Source organism: Phacochoerus africanus, chromosome 8, assembly GCF_016906955.1.
Source record: "Phacochoerus africanus isolate WHEZ1 chromosome 8, ROS_Pafr_v1, whole genome shotgun sequence".
Classification (NCBI taxonomy): domain Eukaryota; kingdom Metazoa; phylum Chordata; class Mammalia; order Artiodactyla; family Suidae; genus Phacochoerus; species Phacochoerus africanus.
The window spans coordinates 170020284-170043430 of NC_062551.1; the positions used below are offsets into that span (position 1 = coordinate 170020284).

Genomic DNA, 23147 nt, shown 5'->3' on the forward strand with positions numbered 1-23147 from the left:
TTGCTCCATCTACTTTCCCCATCAAGCCTTTTTTCCTTCCTATTCTGACTCGCATAGTACTTTGCTGTTCCCCAGGGGACACTCATCTAACGATTGTTCTGCTGTTGAGTTTTATACTTGTTTTTATTTAGTAAACTCCTTTAGGTAACAACTGCCTGATTAGTACACTTTTTAAAAACCTAGTATGAGTATTTCTCGTATGTGGACTTGAAATTTGAATTGCTTATTACTCAGAAAACCACACGAAGGTAATTTAAATATCCTACATAGAAAATTGGGAGAAAGGGTATCCTTAATGCTCCTTGTATCCTGGTTAGCCCTAGATATTTTGGCTCTAGCTAATTTCCTCTACACAAAGACCCTGCTTAAAGCATTTATGAATAAGCTAGAAGAGTGGTAGCTCAGGGATGGCTTCTCTGGAAGGGGGAGGGAGGAAATAAAAAATAGCTGCTTTCATCGGGGGCAGGAAGGAGATTATTTCATTAGGAGCTGAACAGTGAGACTATCTCAGTACGAACAATTGTTTGGCTTGAAGGCTCCATGTGGCCAATTACTCCAGCAAAGGCTCAGCTGGAATGGGGCACGGAGCCTGCCAGGACTGAGGGACAGAGACTGACACAGGCTCAAGCGTTTTGATCATGGCTCTGGGATCCCAGAGCATCCCAGTAAGGATACTCACAGAATACACTCCACCCCAGGCAGCACACAGCGTCATTCTGCACCCAACCTGGTCAGGAATGTGAATTGAAAAGAGATGAGGAAAAGAGGGCCCTGGGGACAAAGGTAAAGCAATTCAACCTAAAACCAACACGGGTGGGGAGGGATAAAATAGGAGTGTGGACTTAATATACACACACCACTATATATAAAACAGATGGGCAACAAGGACCCACTGTATGGCAGTAGGCATATAGAGTGGGGAACTACATTCAGCATCTTATAATAACCAAAAATGGAAAAGAATCCAAAAAAGAATGGATATATGTATATGCATAACTAAATCACTCTTCTATACACCTAAAGCTAACACAACACGGTAAATTAACTACACCTCAATGAAAAAAAAGTCAAAAATGTAAAAAATGAAATAAATCAACATTTTGTAGCAAATAAGGATAAAACCCAGATCCAATCAGAGCTATAGCTGCCGGCCTACGCCACAGCTCACAGCAACACCAGATCTGAGCTGCCTCTGACCCATACCACAGCTCATGGCAATGCCGGATCCTTAACCCACTGATTGAGGCCAAGGATTGAACCCGCAACCTCATGGTTCCTAGTCGGATTTGTTTCCATGAGCCACAATGGGAACCCCAAAACCCAGCTCTTATAAGAGAGCCAGTACATTTCAATCAACCTCAGTGGCTAAGAGCAGGCTGGGGGAGGGGGGTGTAGGGTGGTCTGCTGAGCTAACAACCTGGCAACGGCAAGTGCTCAGAGTCGGCCAGGTGGACCTGATATGTCAAAACTTGACACTATAATTACACTCATTTCCTATCACTCATGACCTCACTTCACGGAAGAGATGTTAACTCAGTTCTCTAGAAGTTACGGTCTTTGCCCTCAGGGACATTTAGTTCTTTACATTTTTAGGTTACTTCCGATAAAAGCCTTAACTTCCTCTTTGCAGCCAATACCTATACAAAGCCTGAAAAAAATGCTGAAGATGCAAGGTGAGCCTGCCCAGTTGGGGGACGCATAACTTCAGAAGCTGCCAAAGAAGGGTGATGGAGCTCTTGGCCAATGAGATTGCTCTTCATCCTCCACCCTCAGGACAGGTAATACGCAGAAGAGGGCCAATATGAAGAAAGGCGTTAAAAACAGCCCACATTCAAAGAGGACCACTCTTCTCCCTCTAGAGCAGTGCTTCTCAAGTGAAGCACTTTGAGGGGCAATGTCAACACCTGGAGACATTTTCAGTTGCCCAAACTGGCAGCAAGTGGGGGTGCAACTGGCCTCGAGTAGGGTAGGCCAGGGATGCTGCTAAATATCCTACACAGGACAACATCTCAACAAAGAAGTACCAAGGTGTAAATAGTGCCGAGGTTGAGAAGTCTTGCTCTAGAGAAAGCATGTTTAAGCCATTTCGCTGGGAGCATGCGAGCTATGAGCATATACCACTGTGGAAAAGCCTATTCTCTTGTTCTGTAACAAACGATAAAACATGTAGATACAAAATTCCAAAAGTGGAAGGAACTTAAAGGATTATCTAGCCCGACCACAGCTGGAAAATCTAAGGCTCCAAGAGTCCTTTACCCAAGCTCACAGAAGGAAGCATCAGCTGGACTGGAATTAGGATCATCTCTCTACACCCCACGTGTGTGTTAGACGGAGCAGATGCTCAACCACAGACACTAAACTGACGTTCTGTTCCTCAGGTCCCCTTTTCTCCTGCTGCTCCTCTGCCGCTGGGACACCCACAGCTGAGCTCGTGAGGAAGGCGCATCCACTCCCCTTCCCACCCACTTTCCTCTTCCTCAGAGGAAGCCCAGAGGTGGAGGAGAGGGTAACACACCAGGGTTCAAGAGCAAGTGGCCAGGCAGAACTCGCTTTTCAGTTGTCTAAAGGGACGCTCATGCCTTTCACACAGAGAGAGGCTTTACACAAAATCTTCCGAGTCAGCAAATGAACGCTTGTGCAAGACTACAGACACGTGAGCTTCTCCCTTCACGATGGCAAGCAACCTTCCAACACATCAGAGGAGCCCCAACCAGTGGCCAACAGACGAAAATCAGTGCCAGTTTTGTATCCAAACAAGCTAGGGAACTTTCATTTCTAAACAAATAGCAGGATAGAAATGAATTCCGGGGTCAAAGTACAGACGGTGAGCGTGTGGAATGTTAGTCACGGAAACAGCCCCGGCTTAAGGGAGCAGAGTGAAAGGTGGAGATTTGACCTTTCAAAAGAAGACATTCACGACAATGTCTCAAAGCGAGGTGGTTCAGAATCGGGCACCACGAGGTACAGGTCAGAAGGTGTGGTGCAAGGGGGTGGGCAAAGATGCCAGCCGTGTGGCCAGCAAGTTCCTGCTGAGAAAACATTATGCAGAGGAACCCAGGGCAGGTCTCTAAAGGGAAAAACTGCAGCTTCGAAAAAGCCAAAGCAAGGTTCTTCAAATTAGACAGACCTGTTCCAGCGGGGACACGGAGAGCTTTCAATGGCTGCAAGGTTATTATTAATTTCTACGGCACCTGAGAACAGTGTCTAAATATTTACTCCCGTCCCACGAAAAGGCGAAAGGACTGCTATTTCCGCCTCCAGTTTCACACCCCTGCTACGTTTTCCCCGAGATGATGTGTCACACTGAAACCTCCTACTGAAAGGGCAGAGTACGAGCCTCGTGACCTGCTCCAGCTTTCAGTGTAGCAAAGATGCCAGAAGCACACAAAAGAATGGCACAAAGAAGCAATTACCACAACGCAATCCAGAGATTCACCTGCTCTGCTTCCTGCAATGTCACAGAGCTTCAAATCCCTGAGCTAAGAGTATGAAGGTGACTTTCAAAAAACAAAACAAGAAAGGATTATGATCTAAACGCACATTACAGAATAGTGTTCGAGATGGAGACACGGACTCTAGATGCCACGGGCTGGGCAGTAGTGACAGGTAAACATGGAACCCATCCCTGTCCTCATGGGATTTGCAGCCTAAGGAAAGCCTTGTAAAGCCAACACCAAAACCGGTGGCTGTCAGAACCCCTGCCACCAATGTAGGGCTTCTAGTCCTCCTTCCCAGTGGACCAAACTGAAGGAGGCCTGTGGGAACAACGCAGATGAGAAATCAGTGGCACAACGGTATTTCCAGGTTATCAAGTATATGATGTGGAACCTGCATGTGAGCTGTAAGAACACATCGCAGCCCATCCCATAAATCTGTTCCTTACAATCAAACCTGGACTCCCTGGCTCTCTGCTCCTTGCCACAAACGTCCACTGCAATGAAGCAGTTCAAAATGACAGCCCCTGCAGCAAGGCCTTGCCTACATGGGCTCAACCCAGAGGACTTCCTGACAACTTTTTAAAACCAGAAGGCCCACATAAGTACTCAACTCTGAACACATAAATAACCCTTCAGCTAACACAACACAAAAATTCACATTGTCTCATTATGTTATTACACTGAAAAATTAAAACGCAAATGTCCAACAATTGGACAAGAGATAAGTAATGATACATTCAGACGATGGAATACAATGAAGGAATTTAAATGTTTCTGGTGTCATGAAAAATACTTTTGATGAATGTTAAGGAAAACAATAATGATATAAAATTATTATAGTATAAGCTGAAGTAAAAAATGGATGATAAGGATTATGCGAAATATCTTCTACATTATTATACTTTTTCATATTTTCCAATGATTTTCACCACAAATATGAATAATTTGCACAATGAGAAAAAATAAATTTTTGTTTTTTAAAGAAATAGCATTTTGTGATGTTTAGCTAATAAGACAACTGGTCTGGGAGTCTGTTCCTATGGTAACAAATCTTTTGTTTTTTTTTCCCATAAATGCATAAGAAGTCTAATGAAACTGAGCCTTAATTTTACTCTGCTCACTATAATGGACCCTTGATTTGAGCTGCTTGTGTCAGGCACCTGTTCACAGATGAGGCTCAAAATCAAGCCAGAAAGCTCAGAGCTGCTGACTGGGAGTCTTCTTGATTCCAATGAGTTTTCCTGATTCCAATGCAGTATTTAATGATGCTTCCTTTCTGCCACATAAAAGCTGGGAATGTGGAGTTCCTGTTGTGACTCAGTGGAAACGAACCGGACTAATACCCATGAGGATGTGGGTTTGGTCCTTGGCTTCGCTCAGTGGGTCAAGGATCCAGCATTGTCACGAGCTGTGGTGTAGGTTGCAGACTCTGCTCAGATCCTGAGTTGCTGTGGCTGTGGGTTAGGCCAGTAGCTACAGCTCTGATTTGACCCCTATCCTGGGAACTTCCATGTGCCTCGGGTGCAGCCCTAGAAAGCAAAAAAAAAAAAAAAAGCCGGGAATGTTAATATAGTGCTCACACTATAGGAGAGACCTTTTCTCAAAATTCTCCTCGGTCTGAAAGGGTTCTTCTAACCCAACTACTCATGCCTACCTTCAGAGAGACAAAGTCTGCAGCTCCAAAAAGCTATTCTTTCAATACAAATGCTTTCAACATTAGCAGAAGAGCCTGAATCTTTTCATTCTTTCTTTCTCAAATCAGCTGTCACACTTACATTGGTTTCCATGAGCCCCATTGTTTCCAGCTATTTTGAACACAACATCATGATAAGAACAGGGAGTTTCCTTCCTATTTCTCATCAGAGGGTTTGGGTCAGTTATAACCTGAGTGGTAAAGTATCAACAAGAAAAGATACCAATGCCCTCTCCCTCACCAGCTTTATACTGCAGCATAAAATGTAACCGGATCAAAAAGAAAATCCTGTAAGAAAGCATTTTTAAAAGGCATAAGAATAATGGCCATCTATAACAATATTAAGACAAAATTTTTAACTCAAGCCTTGAGAACGAGAGAACTTATTTCTACATATCTATACACACACAGTCGGGGGACTTCCAGTAAGATAAGAAAAGAGGAAGAAGTCAGAATTTACTTCGTGTGCACTTCAGGAAGTAGCACTGCAGGATTAACATGCAAACCCACATCTACAGTAAGCTCTGCAGTAGAGGCCTGGGGATTTACAGCCTTCCCATCACTAGCAACTGCTTCCAAAGACTGTAGCTAATTGGAGCAGAGGGAAAGAAAAGGTGCTTTATCTTCTCACATCTCTGTGCTGGGACAGGCTTATCAGCTAGAGCCGAGTAGGTCTCTCTTCCTCCTCTGTTTGCTTTACTATTTTCAGGACATCATAAAATGAGAAAGTTACACATTTGACTTTTGGGTGAGAAGAAATAGCACAGGATCTAGTTCTTGTTGCTTCCGATTAAGACCTTTCTTTTTGAAAGTTTTGACTTGAAATTAAATAAGGATTAACAAAGCATTCTCCAAGTGGACTTATGAAATCCAGTACTTTCTAAATAAATCATATCCTATAGATATTTAAAGAGCAGACCAGAATACCCGTAGGCAGTAAGAGGGCTATGGTCAACAAAAATAGTCAGAGAACTACTTGACATTTTGCCTGAAAATAAAAATGGGCAGCAAAGAAAAAAAAAAAAAAATCCCAGCAATATGTTACAAAGGGGGGTAATAAAAATCCTCTCACCACCCAGCAAAATGGTACAAAGGTGGGATTCCAGGGCAAGTTCCAGCCACAAGGGAGGGAGCAAGGAGGTTAAGGAGGGGGGTGGACAAACTGAAGACAACCACCAGGGCACCCTTACGCTGAGGGACGGCCACAGCTGAGGGCAGATCTGGCTCCTCTCTGGGGTTTCCACTGGGAAGGGATCTGCAGTTCAGCCATCAATGGACCAGCATCCACAAAGCCTGCGGGGAAATATAGGCTCCAGAAGAGCGGGTAGGGAAGGAAAAAGTTTGGAAAACAGTAGGGAAAAAAAGTTTGGAATACAGTAGGGAAATATTGTACTTATTAAACATGAGGCTTCAAAAACGCACCTCTTAGGGTGACATGGACTGGCTGGGAAGAACTGGTACTCTGGGAAGCAGGCATTGAACAGTACCAAATTACAGTTTTAATTACATCTGTGAATAACAGTAGTACCTGCGAAGAGGAAATTAATTTTTGGAGAAAAAGAGAAAACAATGAAACCTTCGCCATTTTTACCATTGATAACTTTACTCAATCAGAATCTCTTCTCTGTAGCTTCCGTGGAAAATAACAGCCTAAAAGCAAAAAAACTCACACTCCACTGAAAACCCTTGCTGGCCTAGTTCCACCAATTCCATTAATGTGGCAGCAGCCCAAAGGCAGGTGACCTGATTGACAAAAAAAGCACTTCTAGAAAGTGCTAAGCTTGTATCACATAACTCATTAAACACTTTACAATCAGGAAGAAAACTAGTAGCAACAACTTGAGAAGGCTGTCTTTAAATAGAACAGCAGCAATCTTTGATATGAGACAAAATACTTCTCGGGTCCAGCGTAGAAGACAGTACATTCAGGGACCTCACGTTTCTCCCTCCCTCTAACCTATCGGAAGGGTTTGGGGGTGGTCAGGGAGGGAGAGACAAACCTATACAACTGTGTAAAAGATATGTGGCACACACAAAAAAATTGGCTCCACCTTAACAATCAAAGAAAGTCTAATCTGTACCATGTTTTAAAGCTGCACTCCTGAAAATTCTCTTTGTACAGCTTAAATGTTACTGACTCAAGTCTTTAGCTGTAGATGGACAAGTTCAATGCATACATACCATGCCTAAGGCTTCCGAGAATTAACAGGGTGGGAACTTATTTTCTGAGTATCCAAACGATAAATTGCTCCTGTCAGAGACCAGAAGTCAAATACAGATTCCACAGAGACCAACAATCTAATTCTACAGGCAATGGCTGAGTTGTTCCCTTAGTTCCCTGGACTAATTATTGTTTCAGCAACAGCTAAGATCCTTTAGAAGCACAGAGATTGCATCTGCCTGAAAACCCTTCTTATTGCTTGTCCAAAATAACTCAACTGCTTACTTATGAGGAGAAAGAATTACATCTTGGGGATTTTTTAAAGTCTCTTTGCGCCTCTGCTTGTTTCAGTGTGGATCCTACCTACCCTTGCTCCCCTCGATCACAGGGAACTACATCTCCCAGGCTCCCCTGCCAACTGATTTTTGGGTAAGTTCCATCTGTGGGAGGCACTGATAAGGGTAAGAGGCAGGAGAAGGGGGCGGGAGGGAAGCCAGGGCAATGCTATCTTACTTGGTCTGAGTTCCAGCTGCCACCAGACAGCTCTTCTTTCCAAGCTTCTAGCTCACAGCAGATGGCTCAGGCTTCTGGCTTTTGGTGATACCAGCACCTTCCAATTTCTTCACAGGCATAGGAGCTCCCAGGTGTTGCCAATCTCTAGGGTGTCTCTCCAGCCTCCTAACCTTCTTGGTTCTTGTATCACCTGTGTGATCTGCTCCATATTAAATTCCCTCTACTTGACCATCAACAGTGGTTTCTGTTTCTCTGAAGGGTCCCTAACTTTAAAATATAATTTAAAACTTATCTTTCCTAAGAATTACACAAATATGCAGATAACCTATAAAAGATTACTTCTAATAAGAAAGAATTTATGTCATTCAAACAAATATTTACTGAGAGCCTGATCTGTGCCAACCACTGCCTGAGACGCTGGGAATACTACAGAGAACAAAACAGGCACAAACCCCCTACCCTCCTGGAGCTTGCAGGATGAGTTAACTGTGGCAAATTACCATTTTAAGAAGTTAACCAGTATAGAGGAATTCCGTCATGGCTCAGTGGTTAACGAACCTGACTAGTATCCATGAGGACACGGGTTTGATCCCTGGTCTCACTCAGTGGGTTAAGGATCCGGCACAGCTGTGAGCTGTGATGTAGGTCGCAAACGCGGCTTGGATCCCATGTGGCTGTGGCTCTGGCATAGGCCAGCGGCTACAGCTCCGACTTGACCGCTAGCCTGGGGACCTCCATGTACCCAGGGTGTGGCCCTAAAAAGATTAAAAAAAAAAAAAAAAAAAAAAGAGGAATTTGGTAAAAGTGGATTAACTTCAAGGTGTTCTACTCCAGCAGTCTTGGTACCCCCTCGTCAGTGTGGTGCGCTGTCATGTTCCAGGGGCCAATACAGGCCTTCTTCAAAGTTACTATCTACTTAAAGTGGACACTTGCTCAAACAGAAGTCTAGCTGTGATACGGATTTAAGCAGACACAATAACAAAAGTTAGGCATTGTATGCTTAGAACGTAGAACACGTGTGTTTTACGCAGATTCCTGCTGGCATCTTTTTCGCGGGGGATGTCATTTGGAGGAATTGAGTCTGAGTCCATTTGATAAGTCACTTTACCTCTTCCCCGTGGCACAGGCAGATTCCAACATGACATACAAAGCCAGCGGCAATGTACATAACGAATACAGGGTTGCGGTCTCCAACTGCATGGCATTATTTCTGACATGGAATTTTCAGGCAGAACAAAAACAGACAATGACTCATGTGGTGAACAGTTATATAGACAACCGTGCCCAAGAAAGCTGCCACCTACATACAATGACATCAGATGAAAAAGGCAGAAAGAAGATAGTTTTCTGATTTATTTAAAAGCAAAAGACTTGCTGAAAACTGTCCCAAGAGGTGTGGCTGCAGCTCCCTGTTTAGACATCCTAAGCCCTGAGCAACCAAGGGCACACATCAAACATTCAACACCCTTAGACGGCTTGAGTGTGAGAGCACGCTCAGCCCCAACATCAGCATCATCAACCCCAGAAATGGCATGGTATCTATTACTGGCATTTCACTAGACTTTGCTAAGATAATTTAATGAACTCATGAAGGTCAACGTCCATGGAGCTCATGGGCACAATACTAGATCTTCCTTCCTACTCAGCAGTTAGAAAGCATTTCACGTTTGCAATTATTTATAATTCCATTTGAGTAGCAGATGGACTTCCAAATACAACGGATTTCTTACACAACAGGGGGTCTACAGCATATTCATAATCTCAATGCCATAGAGCAAGCCAACTGCAGAGCTCGAATTTTAACCTTGCAGGTCCCTGCCATCCCCACACACTGTCAGAACACACTACAGAATCGCGCACACACAGTCCGGCACATCTTGGAACCTTTGCACATTCTGTTTCCTCTGCCTGGAATGCAAAGTCCCCTAAATTCACCTGACGACATCATGCTTATTTCAAGACATAGCCTACTGGTCTCTTTGAGCTATGACTTTCTGAGGCCGAATTGCTTGCTTTCTTCGGTGCTTTCATTTCTCCCTGTACACAATGCCACTACGACTATTACTGCTTTGCATTATTTATCGGTTTACACATCTGCTTCCCTGTTCGATTTATAAAATCCCTGAGACCAAAGCCCCTCTCTTTTAATCTACATATCTCGGTACAGTGTCTGACACAAAGTAGGTGCTGAAGGACTATTTTCTGAATGAATATACCTAGTGTGGGATTGCATTCTCAGACTAGCAGAGTTCCCCTTAAAAGTTACAGCATTCTCTACTCTAAACCACCGCCACAGAACATTTAAAGGACAAGGAGAAGGAATAGGAAAGTACCTCTCAGGGAACAGGTTTAGTAAGTTTATATTAAAAGACAATCTTGGAGTTCCCGTCGTGGCACAGTGGTTAACGAATCTGACTAGGAACCATGAGGTTGTGGGTTTGGTCCCTGCCCTTACTCAGTGGGTTAATGGTCTGATCTGGCGTTGCCATGAGCTGTGGTGTAGGTCGAAGACGTGGCTTGGATCCCGCGTTGCTGTGGCTCTGGCGTAGGCCGGAGGCTACAGCTCTGATTCGACCCCTAGCCTGGGAACCTCCATATGCCGCGAGAGCGGCCCAAGAAATAGCAAAAAGACAAAAAAAAAAAAAAAAAAAGACAATCTTAAGGGGGACTTTGATAAATTACTTTCAGTAAAACTGTGTCATCTTAACCATGACTGTCAGAGTTAAGGTGCATTAGCTGTAAAACCCAGCTCACGGCAACACCAGATCCTTAACCCACTGAGTGAGGCCAGGGATGGAACCTGCATCCTCATGGTTACCAGTCAGATTCGCTTCCAATGCGCCACAACAGGAACTCCAAGAAAAGAGTGTTCAACACATAGAGACAGAAGCAAAACTCCTGATGTTGTCCAATCTGATGGAATTTTACAAAACCTCTGAAAAGGTGTTGTGGATACAGCTAAAATAATTAAAAATTGATAGGAGTGTTCCTGTTTTAAGGAATGATATTTAACAAGCCATGACTTAGCGATTGACAGAAAACAAATGTAAAACAAAGCCAGAGACTAATTTACCACAGTTAAAATTTAGAAATAATATTCTAAAATTTCTACACAAAGATTCCCTGGTCTAATTTTTCATACAACTTTGAAGAGGCAGGAAACATCCACAGACCATCCTCCAAGGTCCCATAAAGTACATTTGCAAAAATGCTAGGACCCCTTTTTTAGGAAATGGTTTTGGCTTAAAAACTAGGGAATTACTGGGTGAGTCGTTCTAACTGTGGCTTCCAGTAACCAGAGCATTTAAGGGAATAAAGTAAGAAAATAGGTGAAATAAATAAGATCAGCAATGGTAATCATAAATAATGCTTACATCTGTGTAACACTTTAGCTTAAGAGGCATTTTTCTTTTTCAAATGAGGAGAATTAAACGGAGACAGTTAGGTGGCATGCTGAAGGTCCCAGAGCTAAAAGAAGCATGGAGTTTCTCTTGTGGCTCATCACATTATGAACCTGACTAGTATCCATGAGGATGCAGGTTCAATCCCTGGCCTGGCTCAGTGAATTACGGATCCAGAGTTGCCGTGAGCTCTGGCGTAGGCTGGCAGCTGCAGCTCCGATTCAACCCCGAGCCTGGGAACCTCCATATGCTGTGGGTGCGGCCCCAACCCCCAAAAAAGCTAAAAGAAGTAGAGGAGAGGAGTTTAACTGGGTGTCCAACATCAAGTCTATAGCTACTCTGATTCCTACTGCTACTCTGATTCCTTTCCACCTGAAAGGTGAGCTTACATGTGCTATGGATGGGCCTAGGACACTTTCTAAGGGGACTTCAGCAACAGCAGATGTTTCCAAATCACTTAAGCACGTCTTTCAACTTAGTCCCATCCTTTATGTGCACAGAGAGGGCCTCTTCGTGCCCTCCGAGGGATACAGCTGACTGAAAGATGCAAGGTGCCGTGACCTGTGGGTAACATGCTGCTCTTTGCACAAAAGTGCTGCAAAGGTATATACTTAAATGCAGTTGTCTGTGCATATACTAGCTCTTAAAAGTCATATACGAAATTACCAATGGTGGTTACTTCCAGAACCACTGGAAAATGGCGGCTAAGGAGCGAGGACCACAACTTTTCACTGTACATACTCCCTTTCGAACCTTTTGAATTTTGAGCAACATGAAAGTGCTACCTTTTTCAAAAAGTGAATCTAAATTTAAGAACATAATGGGAGTTGGAACAAAGGCAGTGGTCAGGTGACTGAGGCGAAACATTTCAGAGGTAAGATGCAGCAGAAGAATTGAGAAGTAAAAACTTATTACAAAGTTTCTGTCAGATTCCAGAATTCCATGTGGTTTCACAGTCTGAAGTAAATATTCCTCAAAACCATCAGAGCTCTTCCATTCTAATTCTTTGCTCATTAAATGGCTCTCAATTTTTCACCAATCTTGATACTGAGAAAGGAGTGTCCCAATAGTAGACCCAAGTATTCAGGTCATCAGAAAGGTAGATCCTTTCATGATAAATAAGATAGTGTCCAGTTTAAACCAGTCTCTGAAAAGGTTAATTAGAAGTTATTCCAAGCACACTGATAAAATACAGAATTGCAGAGCTAAAGGCTAAGCCTTGAACCAGTACAACCCCACCAACGGTCTATCCAAAAATGGGACCGGGACTCAACTTGGGAGAATTAACCATTAATGTCCCTGAAATTTTCAGTTTGTCCTCTGTTCTACCACTGCGTAAGTCAGTCCAAAATTTTACCCTAAAGGTCACAATAACTTAAGGGCTTTGGGTGATGAAACCACATCTTTCAGCCTAAAGCAAGTCACAGTATTTTTTTTTAAAGGCAGTACCAAAGCAGCCTCATTCCCACACAGAAATTACTTCAGTGCCTTTACCCAGAAGGGGTAGAGTGAGTCTTATGCTAAAAAAAGTTTAAAAACCCCAGGACCAACAAAACTTGTATCACACAAAAAAGAACACATGCTTATCCTCTGTTCTGATGTTCAAATTACATATTTAAAGATAATATCATTCTTAAATTGGTGAAAGACTTTCTTAAAAAGAGTCATTGCCAGAGTTATTTTGGAACATTACAAAAATATCTGCTCAGAGGTCCACAGTTCAGGGCGACGTCACCTGATTTCATATGAATGGATAAGCAGTCACCCACCAGGTCCCATACAATTAAGTTATCAATTTTCTAAGCAAGAAAGGACACCAGACATACACATACATACTTAAATCCACATCTTAGCCTACAATTTTAAAATTCCTCCTCCCACTAAATGTATTTTTTACATGCTAGCAGGTAACTTAATCTGCAGGTGCAAGGGTCTCTCCCTTCCAAGATCCGATAGTTGTCCACAGGATCATGACAACAATCAAAATTAGGAAGAAGGAGTGGAAAATGAAGGAGAGACCTTGAAAGAGTGGAAGGGGCCTGATTAACTCACAGATTAATAAACTGAGGCCAGAACAAACTTTCTTTTTTTTGTCTTTTTTTTTTTGCCTTTTCTTGAGCATATGGAGGTTCCCAGGCTAGGGGTCCAATCGGAGCTGTAGCCACCGGCCTATGCCAGAGCCACAGCAACGTGGGATCCGAGCTGCGTCTGTGACCCACACCACAGCTCATGGCAACGCCAGATCCTCAACCCACTGAGCAAGGCCAGGGATCGAACCTGCAACCTCATGGTTCCTAGTCAGATTCGTTAACCACTGTGCCACGACGGGAACTCCGAGAACAAATACCTTATTTAACTGAACTGAAAGATAACTGATGGACACATTGTCATCTCATTTTTAATACAATGGCCAAAGTCACTGAAGCCACCAAGCCAAAAGGTAAAACTAATTTGTGAAGAGAAATTGTTTCAGGAACCAGGATTCTATTGCCAAGAGCCGTTAATAAAGTTTACAAGCCAGCAGTCACTAGCTCTCATTAAGATTTAATTGACTAATGTTTCATTACCTGATCCCCAGTAATTCTGTTGATAAAGAGCAATGGAAAATTTGGAGGAAGAACTGATGAATCAACCTCTCTCCCATGTGCTATGTTTTATTGGAATATGAGTAAGATAAGAGTGGTATGCAAAACGGGGCTGCAGTGGCATGAAGCATCAAAATGGCATCTGACTCCCCTAATGTAGCAATGCTCTCTCCAGTGGGTTCACTGTGACTCAAGATCTGTCAACTGAGGACACAAGGGAATTTGAGTAAAGCCAAGAGATATACTCCTAAATTTTAAATCAAATCTTTCACTAGATCTAGCACAAGATCTCACAAGAGTCCACGAGAGACAAAATGAACCTACTTAACATAAACTGATTCCAAAACTCTTTTAAAAATGAATTCTTGCCAATGAATTTAGGAAAGAAGTCTGGGGACCTGCTTTCCTAATGGCACATGCCATTTGTCTACGGGGAAAGGGCACTAAAATATACTATAAAGCGTCCTGATCAATGTCTCTCTCCCTGATCTCCTTACATAACCTATTTCTCTAAAATGAAAGGTAATTAAGTGAAAGCATCAATTAAGCATGTACTTCCTTTCTCAATGTTGATAAATACAAATACATCTGAATCTTTCTTCTGCGCTATATGTCCAACATGCTACATGGCAAACGACCCAGGCAAATCCACTGCATTACAAACAAAAGTAAATTAATATAGCTCCCAAAATGCATCCCTTTCTACTCAAACCAAAAGGAAAAGAATCTTCCCAACTCCAATTATATTCCAAAGAATTCGGAAAGAAAATGAGGAAACAAAATATTTATCGTCTATAAATTGAGTGTAAACATTTCACGAATAACCAAGCTTTCCTAGCATACTGATTTGTAATTGTATCAAATCCTGAATCTTTGAGGGCACAGAAAACAAAGACTAAATGGCTCTGACAATCTACAATGATCACATTTCCCCTTAGAAGGGTGGCTGCCCTGGAAGCAACAAATTCGAAGCATGCTTTGCTTCCTTAGCACTGATGAAACCGACCCTGCACTACAGCCACAATCTGCTAGTTTCTGCCACCACACGCACATCAGGCCTCCAACACACTGCACAAGCCAGGGCTAGGCTGTCTAGAAATCCGCACTGTGTCACTGCACAAGGCAGTTTCCCCTCCACACATCCAGAAAGAGGAAAGCCACCTAAGCACTGTCAGATCTCAGCAAGGCTGTAAACTGACGGAAGGAGCTGCTAACCAAATAGCAGTCAGCAACCCTCACCACCTTAAAATCATTTAAGCAGTTTTTCTCACCGTCATCTCCCTTCCCTCCTCCCCCTTCCTCCCCTCTCTCTCTCGCGCGCTCTCTCTCGAACACACACTCACACACACCGCACACACCACTCACTGCAGTTCATCCCCAGCTTTGCAAGCAGAAGGCTGTGAACTCCGGGCTGCCTCTGGACTGACAGTCGGCCCAGAACTCACTCACAGCCCTGAAATACAGACATTCTCACCTGCACACACCACGCCACTTCCACCCCCACCATCACCGCCCCCCCCACAGTCGCCCTCGCAACCTCTCCCCACACCAATGCCTGCGCTGCAGAACACCTAGAAGCCTCTTCAGCAAGGGTAGCACGCGTTACCATTTAGAGGATCGGGGCCACCTAAGCTCGAGACCCCTCCCCACCCAGTCCGCCTCCCCGGTTCCGCCCGGAGGCTGGACCCCTCGCCCGCCGGGAGGGATGCTCTACCTTTAGACTGGCAGTCCGCACAAAACTTGTTATCCTCCTCCAGCAGCAGGTTGGCCAGAACCGCCTGATACCGATCCACGTCCTTCACCGATTTGCCCGTCATGGCCAGGGTGCCGGCGGGGGCAGAGGGCGACGCGCCCTCCGAGCCCCCCAGAAACCCTTGCCTCAGTCCGGAGGTGAGGACTCCCGGTCCCCGCCCAGGGGCACCTCCTGAGCGGGGGAGAGCCCTCTCCCCTGGCCCGGCCTGGCGCCCCTTCTCCCCTCAGCCGCGCCCGACCCCCGCTCTGCAGCCCCCCAAAGCGGCGCCCCCTGGCGGGCTTAGGGAAAGGCTCGGGTCCCGACCGGGCTGCGGGACCAGACAGGGACCCTCACGCCAGGCAAGGGGGGCTCTCGGGTTTCCTGAGTGCCGGGCGCAGAGACTACCCCCCGGCCTGCCTGTCCGCGGGTAGAGTCCAGCGCCTCGGTTTCCCTGGCAGCTGCCGCCTGCTCGGGCACCACCTCCGCCGCCTACTTCCGGCAGCTCTTCCTCTCCTCCTCCACCCGGCCCAGCCCGCGCATGCGCCCCGCCCCCACCGCTTCGGACTGGGCGCTTCCCTCCGCTCCGCCTCTCAGGAACCAATCCGGGCAGAAGGGAGGGGCGGGGCTTGTGTTGGGCGGAGGGAGGAATGGCCACGCCCCTTGCATGTCCTTGAAAAAGAATGAATGGAGCCGGCGGAAAGGGAGTGGAGGGATTGGAAGAAAGTGAGGAAAACAGCAATTAACGTTTGCTGAGCTCTTACTATGTGCCAGGCGCTGTGCTAAGCGCTTTATATGAATTATCCCAATATAATCCTCAAAAACTCTCTACGAGTTAAATATTTACCGTCCTTACGTAACCTGGGAGATGTGAATACTCCAAAGTCCCCCAGGTAATTCTTTACTTCAACAGCCAAAAAGAAGGGCCCAAGGTTCTAACCCAGGATAAGCGACATGACAACCACCCCAAATGTTCAGAGGATTCTGGTCCCCTCTCACTTGGAATGCCTGCTCCTTTTGAATTCTGGGTCCCCCGGTTCATTAGCGCTCCTCTTGTGATGACCGACATCTTTAGACATCGTTTCGCACGTCGCCTAGACATTTTCTGGTTTCATTCCTAAATCCTCCCCAAATAGTGCAGTTTTGTGCAGCAGACCTTTGCTGAAGGTTATTTGGGGAGGCGGGGTGGAGAGGAGGGGTGATGACAGTAAAACACGGAATAAGTAAACACTTTGAAATGATCACTCAACCTCATTGTCCAAAGCCACCCTTACTAGGTAGTGTTAGTAAGTACAGAATTTTTCCATGGCTGTCCTTTTCTTTAGGGATCCTCCCGCCCTCTAGCAAATGTTCTCATTCACTCATTCACTTAGCAGATTGTCACTGAGAAACTTTCTGTGTGTGCGTGTGTGTGTCTTTTTAGGGCTGCACCCACAGCATATAGAGCTTCCCAGGCTAGGGGTCAAATCGGAGCTGTAGCCACCGGCCTACACCACAGCCACAGCAAAGCCAGATAGAAGCTGCATCTGCGACCCGCACCACAGCTCACAGCAACGCTGGATCCTTAACCCACTGAGTGAGGCCAGGGGTCGAACCCACCTCCTTATGGACACTAGTCAGATTTGTTTCTCCTGAGCCAGGCTGGGAACTCCCTGAGAAACTTCTAGGTAGCTGGTAATGTACTAGGGGAGAGGGAACAACGTGATTCAATTCGAGGTTTTGAAAGGTCACTTCGGGAGTTCCCTTGGTGGCCTAGAGATTAAGGACCCAGCATTGTCACTGCTGTGGCGAAGGTTCGATCCCTGTCCTGAGAACTTCCACAAGCCACAGGCACAGCTGGGGAGGAAAAAATTCACTCTGGGTGCTAGGGGAAGAATGGATCAGGGAAGCTGGTAGGACCAGATGCTCAGGGCTCTCATCTCTAGTGAAAACTCTCATCTTTTTACTTCCTCCCAACAACAGGATGCCCTCAAAACTTTCATCAGAGAAAAACTAAAATTTTCTGTTACTTTACTAATCAAAACAATTGGATTCTCTGTCTAAATCTCTTCCCTTCTCAGCCACATCAAGGAGATCTGACTTTCTTAAACACATTAAGTTCATTAAGGTATTTTTTGTAAACAAAGGCTCAGTTCTTTCTCTAGAAAGAATTCTGCCTTCATCCTAGGCCAGTTTTCTCAATCTATATCCCATTTGTAATAATTTTTCTTACTTACTTAACTTCTCTTACTTTAACATCTATTTTACAAATGAGCAAACAGAGACTTAGAATAATAACCTCTTTCATCTGGTGAGTAGAAGAGCTTGGATTTTTAACCTAGATCTCTATGATTCCAGAGCCTTAGTACTGTCAGAGTTTTTGTTTATGTTATCTGTTATAATCCTCAGAAAATCCCATCAAGATAGGTATTACCATAAAATTTTTTCAAAAAATTATGAAACAGGGTCTCAAGTTGATGAAACTCAAGATTACCCAGTTAAGTGGAATGATTAGGAGCTTGGGGTTAATAGAGCCAGACTATTGCCTTTGGAATGGATAAGCAATGAGATCCTGCTGTATAGCACTGGGAACTATGTCTAGTCACTTATGACGGAGCGTGATAATGTAAGAAAAAAAGAATCTATACATGTATGTGTAACTGGGTCACCATGCTATACAGTAGAAAATTGACAGAACACTGTAAACCAGCTATAATGAAAAAAAGAAAAATCATTATATATATAAAAAAAGATTACCCAGGTAATTGTGATAATTGTGCCTTGGTTCAAGGTCTTCTCATCTTCATCCCTTCACCATGCAAATAGCTTTACTGCCTTAGTCTAACCCTAGTTAAATTGATCCTTCACCCCACTCTTTGGAGAGAGATTTCTAATTGGAAAATCTGGTTGAATTACTCTCTCCTGCCTAAAATCCCTTTAGTGGCTCTTGAAGTCTATGACAGTGCTTGTCAAAATTTCCCATTTAGAGCAAGATTGCCTAGTCTAGTGACCCAGACTGTGGGGTCAAAGTAACTGGGTTTAAATCCTGAGCTTACCACCTGTGTGGCTTTTATCAGGTAACTGAACTTCTCTGTGCCTCAGTTATTTCATCTCTAAAATGTGAATGGTAATGATCGTAAGCCTGTTTCATAGGACTTTTGTGAAGTTTTGCCGAGATAATGCCTATAAGATATTTAGAATGGCTCTTGGAACATAGTGAGTGATAGACAATTAATGCTCTTTGGTAAATATTTCTGGCTTTCTTCCTTCTGGGTACATGGTAGCATTTTATTTCCTGGTGCTCTTATGGTTACATATGGCCAATGAGTTTGAGCAGAAAGGATATGTGTCACTTTGTGCCTGACGCATTTATTTGCTGCTTTGAGACACCTCAGATTCTGTTTCCCTCTGGCATGGAAACCATCCACATTCAAGGCAATGGTTGTCTTAGTTCAGGACAGCATGATGGAATACCATAGACTGGGTGACTCATAAACAGAAATGTATTTCCCGCAGTTCTGGAGACTGGGAAGAACAAGATCAAGATCAAGGTAGTCGAAGGGGTCTCTTCTATAAGGGCACTAATCCCACTCATGAGGACTCCATCCTCATGACCCATTACTTCCCAAAGGCTCAACTTCCTAATATAATCACAGTAGGTGGTAGGATTTCAACATCTGAATTTTGAGAATTGTGGACTTAAACGTTCAGTCCATAACTGAATAATAATAGCTCTATTATCCTAAATTCCTGAGTAGCTGATAAGTGAAAGCCCTCTGCCAACCCATAAAGAATGTGTAGCATGAGCAAAAAATAAGCCTTTGTGTTAAGCAAGCCACTAAATCTTGTTCGTTTACTCCATGGCATAACATAGCCTATCCCAATGGATACATCAAATATTAACTGCTCGGATCTCGAGTTGCTGTGGCTGTGGTGTAGGCTGACAGACGGAGTAAATCAAGAAAAAGTGAAACACCAAATCCCCCAAATAGATCACTCAACAGGAAAAAGACAGAGGTTATTCCCAGAGTGATGGTGAAGGGGAATTCCAGGGTATGCTTATATAGTGCAACGACTACCCCAGATTGGAGCAGTAGAACAGAAATGTTAGAATGGCCAGTGCCAAGAAAAAGAAAGTTAATAGATTAGCGTATGTGCTGGAACTAAGAAAATATTCTCTTCTGCCAGAGGGTATGAATTAATTATAGAATTCATAGCAAATTAGGCAAATAAAAAATGGAGCAACCATTGACTCTGGAGGGGAAAAAAGCTCAGTCAAAAAAAAAAAAAAGTAATCAGTGAATACAAGACTCTGCTGTCAATATTTAGTCATAATATTAGAGACCTTGAGTATTAGTTTAATAAAAATACTGCTATTTAACTATATTGGGGAAATGTGGCATGGAAAGGAGAAGCCTGGAGAAAAAGAAATCTAACTGTCCACCTGCCGTAGCAGGACGTGAATAAACAAAGCTGAAAGGTATATAATGGTAGCATAAGCCTGTCATTTAGATAAAATTTTAAACTCCAGATGAAACAACAAGAAGAGCTGAAAATGGTTACCTCAGAGGAGTAAGAGCAGGGTAGGGAGGGGTGGGGCAGAGCCTTCTTTGTCCTTATATGCCTTGTAGAACTAGACTTTCTATTTTTGTATGTGTTTTATCTTGACTAAAAAAAATTTAGTTAACCTAATATTTTTTTTAAGAACCCACAATTTTGCTCTGATCAACACCCATGGACTCTAGGAGATATTTCAAAACATTTCCTGTTGAGGTGGTTTTTATTCCATGCTAAGTCAGCCTCAGATAAGCATCATTCTGGATTTTTCTCTCCATCTGCCCTCCCTGGAGTAACTTCAGAATGCTTTGGAATGTGAGTCATAAGAAATCCAAATAACCATAACCTAAACAAATAGTGGTTTATTTTCTCACAGAACAAGAAATCCAGAGGCAGGGAAGTTTATATTTATTCAGCTACCTGACAAGGCCATTAGGATCCAGACTCTATCATTCTGCTTTGCCCTCTTCAGGCTACTGAATTTCTACCCCCACGTTCAATGGTTATCAAAGGGTAGTTCCCCTGGCCAGCAGTAGCATCACATGAAAACTTGTTAGTAATGCAAAGTCCCAGCCCCATTCCAGACCGAGGAATCAGAAACTCTAGGGTAAGTCCCAGCAATTTGTGTTTTAAGAAGCTCTCTGGGTGATTCTGGTGCCTGAGAACCACTGCTCATGCTAATCACCTGATGTTCACAAAATGGCTGCCATAGCTCCAGATATCACACCACCTTTGAAGACAGAAAGAGAAGAAAAGAATGTCTTCAATTCCTTTTACCAAGAAAGAGAAAAATTTCCCAGAACCTCCCGGCTGACTTTCCTTTAAGACTCCTTAGCCGGAACCGGGCTGTATGACTCAACCCCTAACTACAAAGATGGTAGAGAAACATGAATCTGGCTTTCCAGGCCCTGTAGTGGAAGGCAGCAGTAGAGGAGGGGGCTGGGAATGGCTGTGGACACTCAGCAGACAGCATCTGCCACAGGTTTATGCTGGTCAGGGCCATAGGTGACATCATTCCTGCCTCCCTCTTGGGAAAGCAGCAGATCTTGTCACTCTTCCGCAAAAGTAGCCTTAGAACTTGTGAACACTCCAGATGGGAGAGACAACGGGGCACAGAGATCTAATTCTCACTAATATTATCTTTCCTCTCAAGGAATGATGGTTCTGATCATAGTTCATTAGGCTGGGAGTTCCCATTGTGGTGCAGGGGAAACGAATCCGACTAGTATCCATGGGGATGCAGGTTCGATCCCTGGCCTTGCTCAGTGGGTTAAGGATCCGGTGTTGCCATGAGCTGTGGTGTAGGTTGCAGAAGCAGCTCGGATCCTGCGTTGCTGTGGCTGTGGCTCCAGTTCGACCCCTAGCCTGGGTGTCTTCCATATGCTTTGGGTGCAGCCCTAAAATAAATAAATGAATGATAATAATACTTAATTAATTATGCTGAAAGAATCCCTTTCCCTCAGAAATAAGTAGGAGAAGGAAAAAGAAAAAGAAAGAAAGAAAGGGAGGGAGGGAGGGAGGGAAATAAGCAGGAGAAGGAAGGAAGGAAAAGGAAACAAAAAAAATCCTGTCTTGCGACACTTGCTGAAAGAAACACCGTCTAGTGTTTAACATGGAGATTTGGCTTAGCGGCTGCTTTGATACCATTACTCAAACAGCCATCAAAATGCCCTATTTTGGTATACAAGACACACACACAAAAGAGCTGGACTCTGTCTCCTTTTTCATTTTTTATTTTTTTGGCCATGCTTGTGGAAGTTCCCTGGCCAGGGATCAAACCTTCACCACAGCAGTAACCTTCACCAGAGCAGTGATAATACTGGGCCCCTAACCAACTGAGCCACCAGGGAACTCCCAACTCTGCCTTAATAGAGTTAGTTTCCAGGCAATCAAGCATGAGAACCTTCCCGACAGAACAATTAGTATTTGCGAAAGGGCAGAAGTGGGAAAAGAGAACTGTGAATTGTTAACAAGGGTACGTATGACATTAGGAGAAGCTGGAGACAGAGCAAAGGGCCAGATCACAAGGGGCCTTGTGTGCTATGCCAAGGAGGTTGAACTCTCCATTCTACCTAATGCTAAAGCTTGGAGGGCATCTTAACTTGGGTCCACAGATGGAAGCATTTTCAACCTTTGACATTACGACAAATTTCATGAGTGTGTGGGGATGTTCACTGGTCTGAGTTGTAGACTCTAGATTGGCAAAGATGTGTGTAATCGGAACAAGTTTAAGACTAAATCAAGGAATTAAATCAAATCGGGTGTTTATCACTAGAATAAATTCAGACTCCAACCAGATTCTAGATCCAGGTTAACTAGAGAAGGACAGAGCTCAGACTAGAACCGGGCTTCCATTTCCCTGTCCAGAGCCCACTCCTGTGCAATCTCTGAAATGGACAGCCTCCAATGAATGCCAAGAGAGAGCCAGTACTCCTCCAGTGTGTGGGAAATATCTGCCAGGTCGCAGAGTTCCTCCCCTCTCCAAAACCCTCTCAGTCCCGCCCTCTGTCACCCCTTCCAAATGATGAGAAAGGAGATGGGGCATCTCTGAGGAAGAACCACCTGTGCTCCATGAAAGCTGGAGCACTTCAGGATGCCCCCCCCCCCAAGGCACCAGAAAAATGGAACAGCAGTGGATTTTTCCTAAGAGAGTGGGATAAGTGCAAGGGAACTTCTCCTCGACAACGTCTCCTGTGACTCCTGGTAAAGAGGAGGGTCACGTGGACCTGCTCACAAACTCGTGTCTTCAGAAGTCTTTCAACTCTGGAGGCTCGCAACCATTAGTTATGGTGAGTGACCAACCCCGGGGGGCAGAGTTTTATCACATTTTTCTTAAGGAGAAACTACCTTATGAAAATCACAACAAGGGAGTTCCCGTCGTGGCGCAGTGGTTAACGAATCCGACTAGGAACCATGAGGCTGCGGGTTCGGTCCCTGCCCTTGCTCAGTGGGTTGACGATCCGGCGTGGCCGTGAGCTGTGGTGTAGGTTGCAGACGCGGCTCGGATCCCGCGTTGCTGTGGCTCTGGAGGAGGCCGGTGGCTACAGCTCCGATTCAACCCCTAGCCTGGGAACCTCCATATGCAGCGGGTG

At 44.4% G+C, this 23147-nt stretch overlaps 1 protein-coding gene across 2 annotated transcripts in view; it reads right to left on the reverse strand.

Annotated features, from left to right (window-relative positions):
- SMAP2 (small ArfGAP2) overlaps window positions 1-16040 on the reverse strand; it is a 48899-nt gene extending 32859 nt beyond the window's left edge. Inside the window, exon 1 of one of the 2 annotated variants that reach the window (XM_047789588.1) lies at window positions 15505-16040. In XM_047789588.1, the coding sequence (XP_047645544.1) occupies window positions 15505-15607 (103 nt within the window). In that variant the 5' untranslated portion in view covers window positions 15608-16040. The remainder of the gene's footprint in view (window positions 1-15504) is intronic. The other variant, XM_047789586.1, reaches the window with a different exon arrangement.
- Window positions 16041-23147: the final 7107 nt, after the last annotated feature.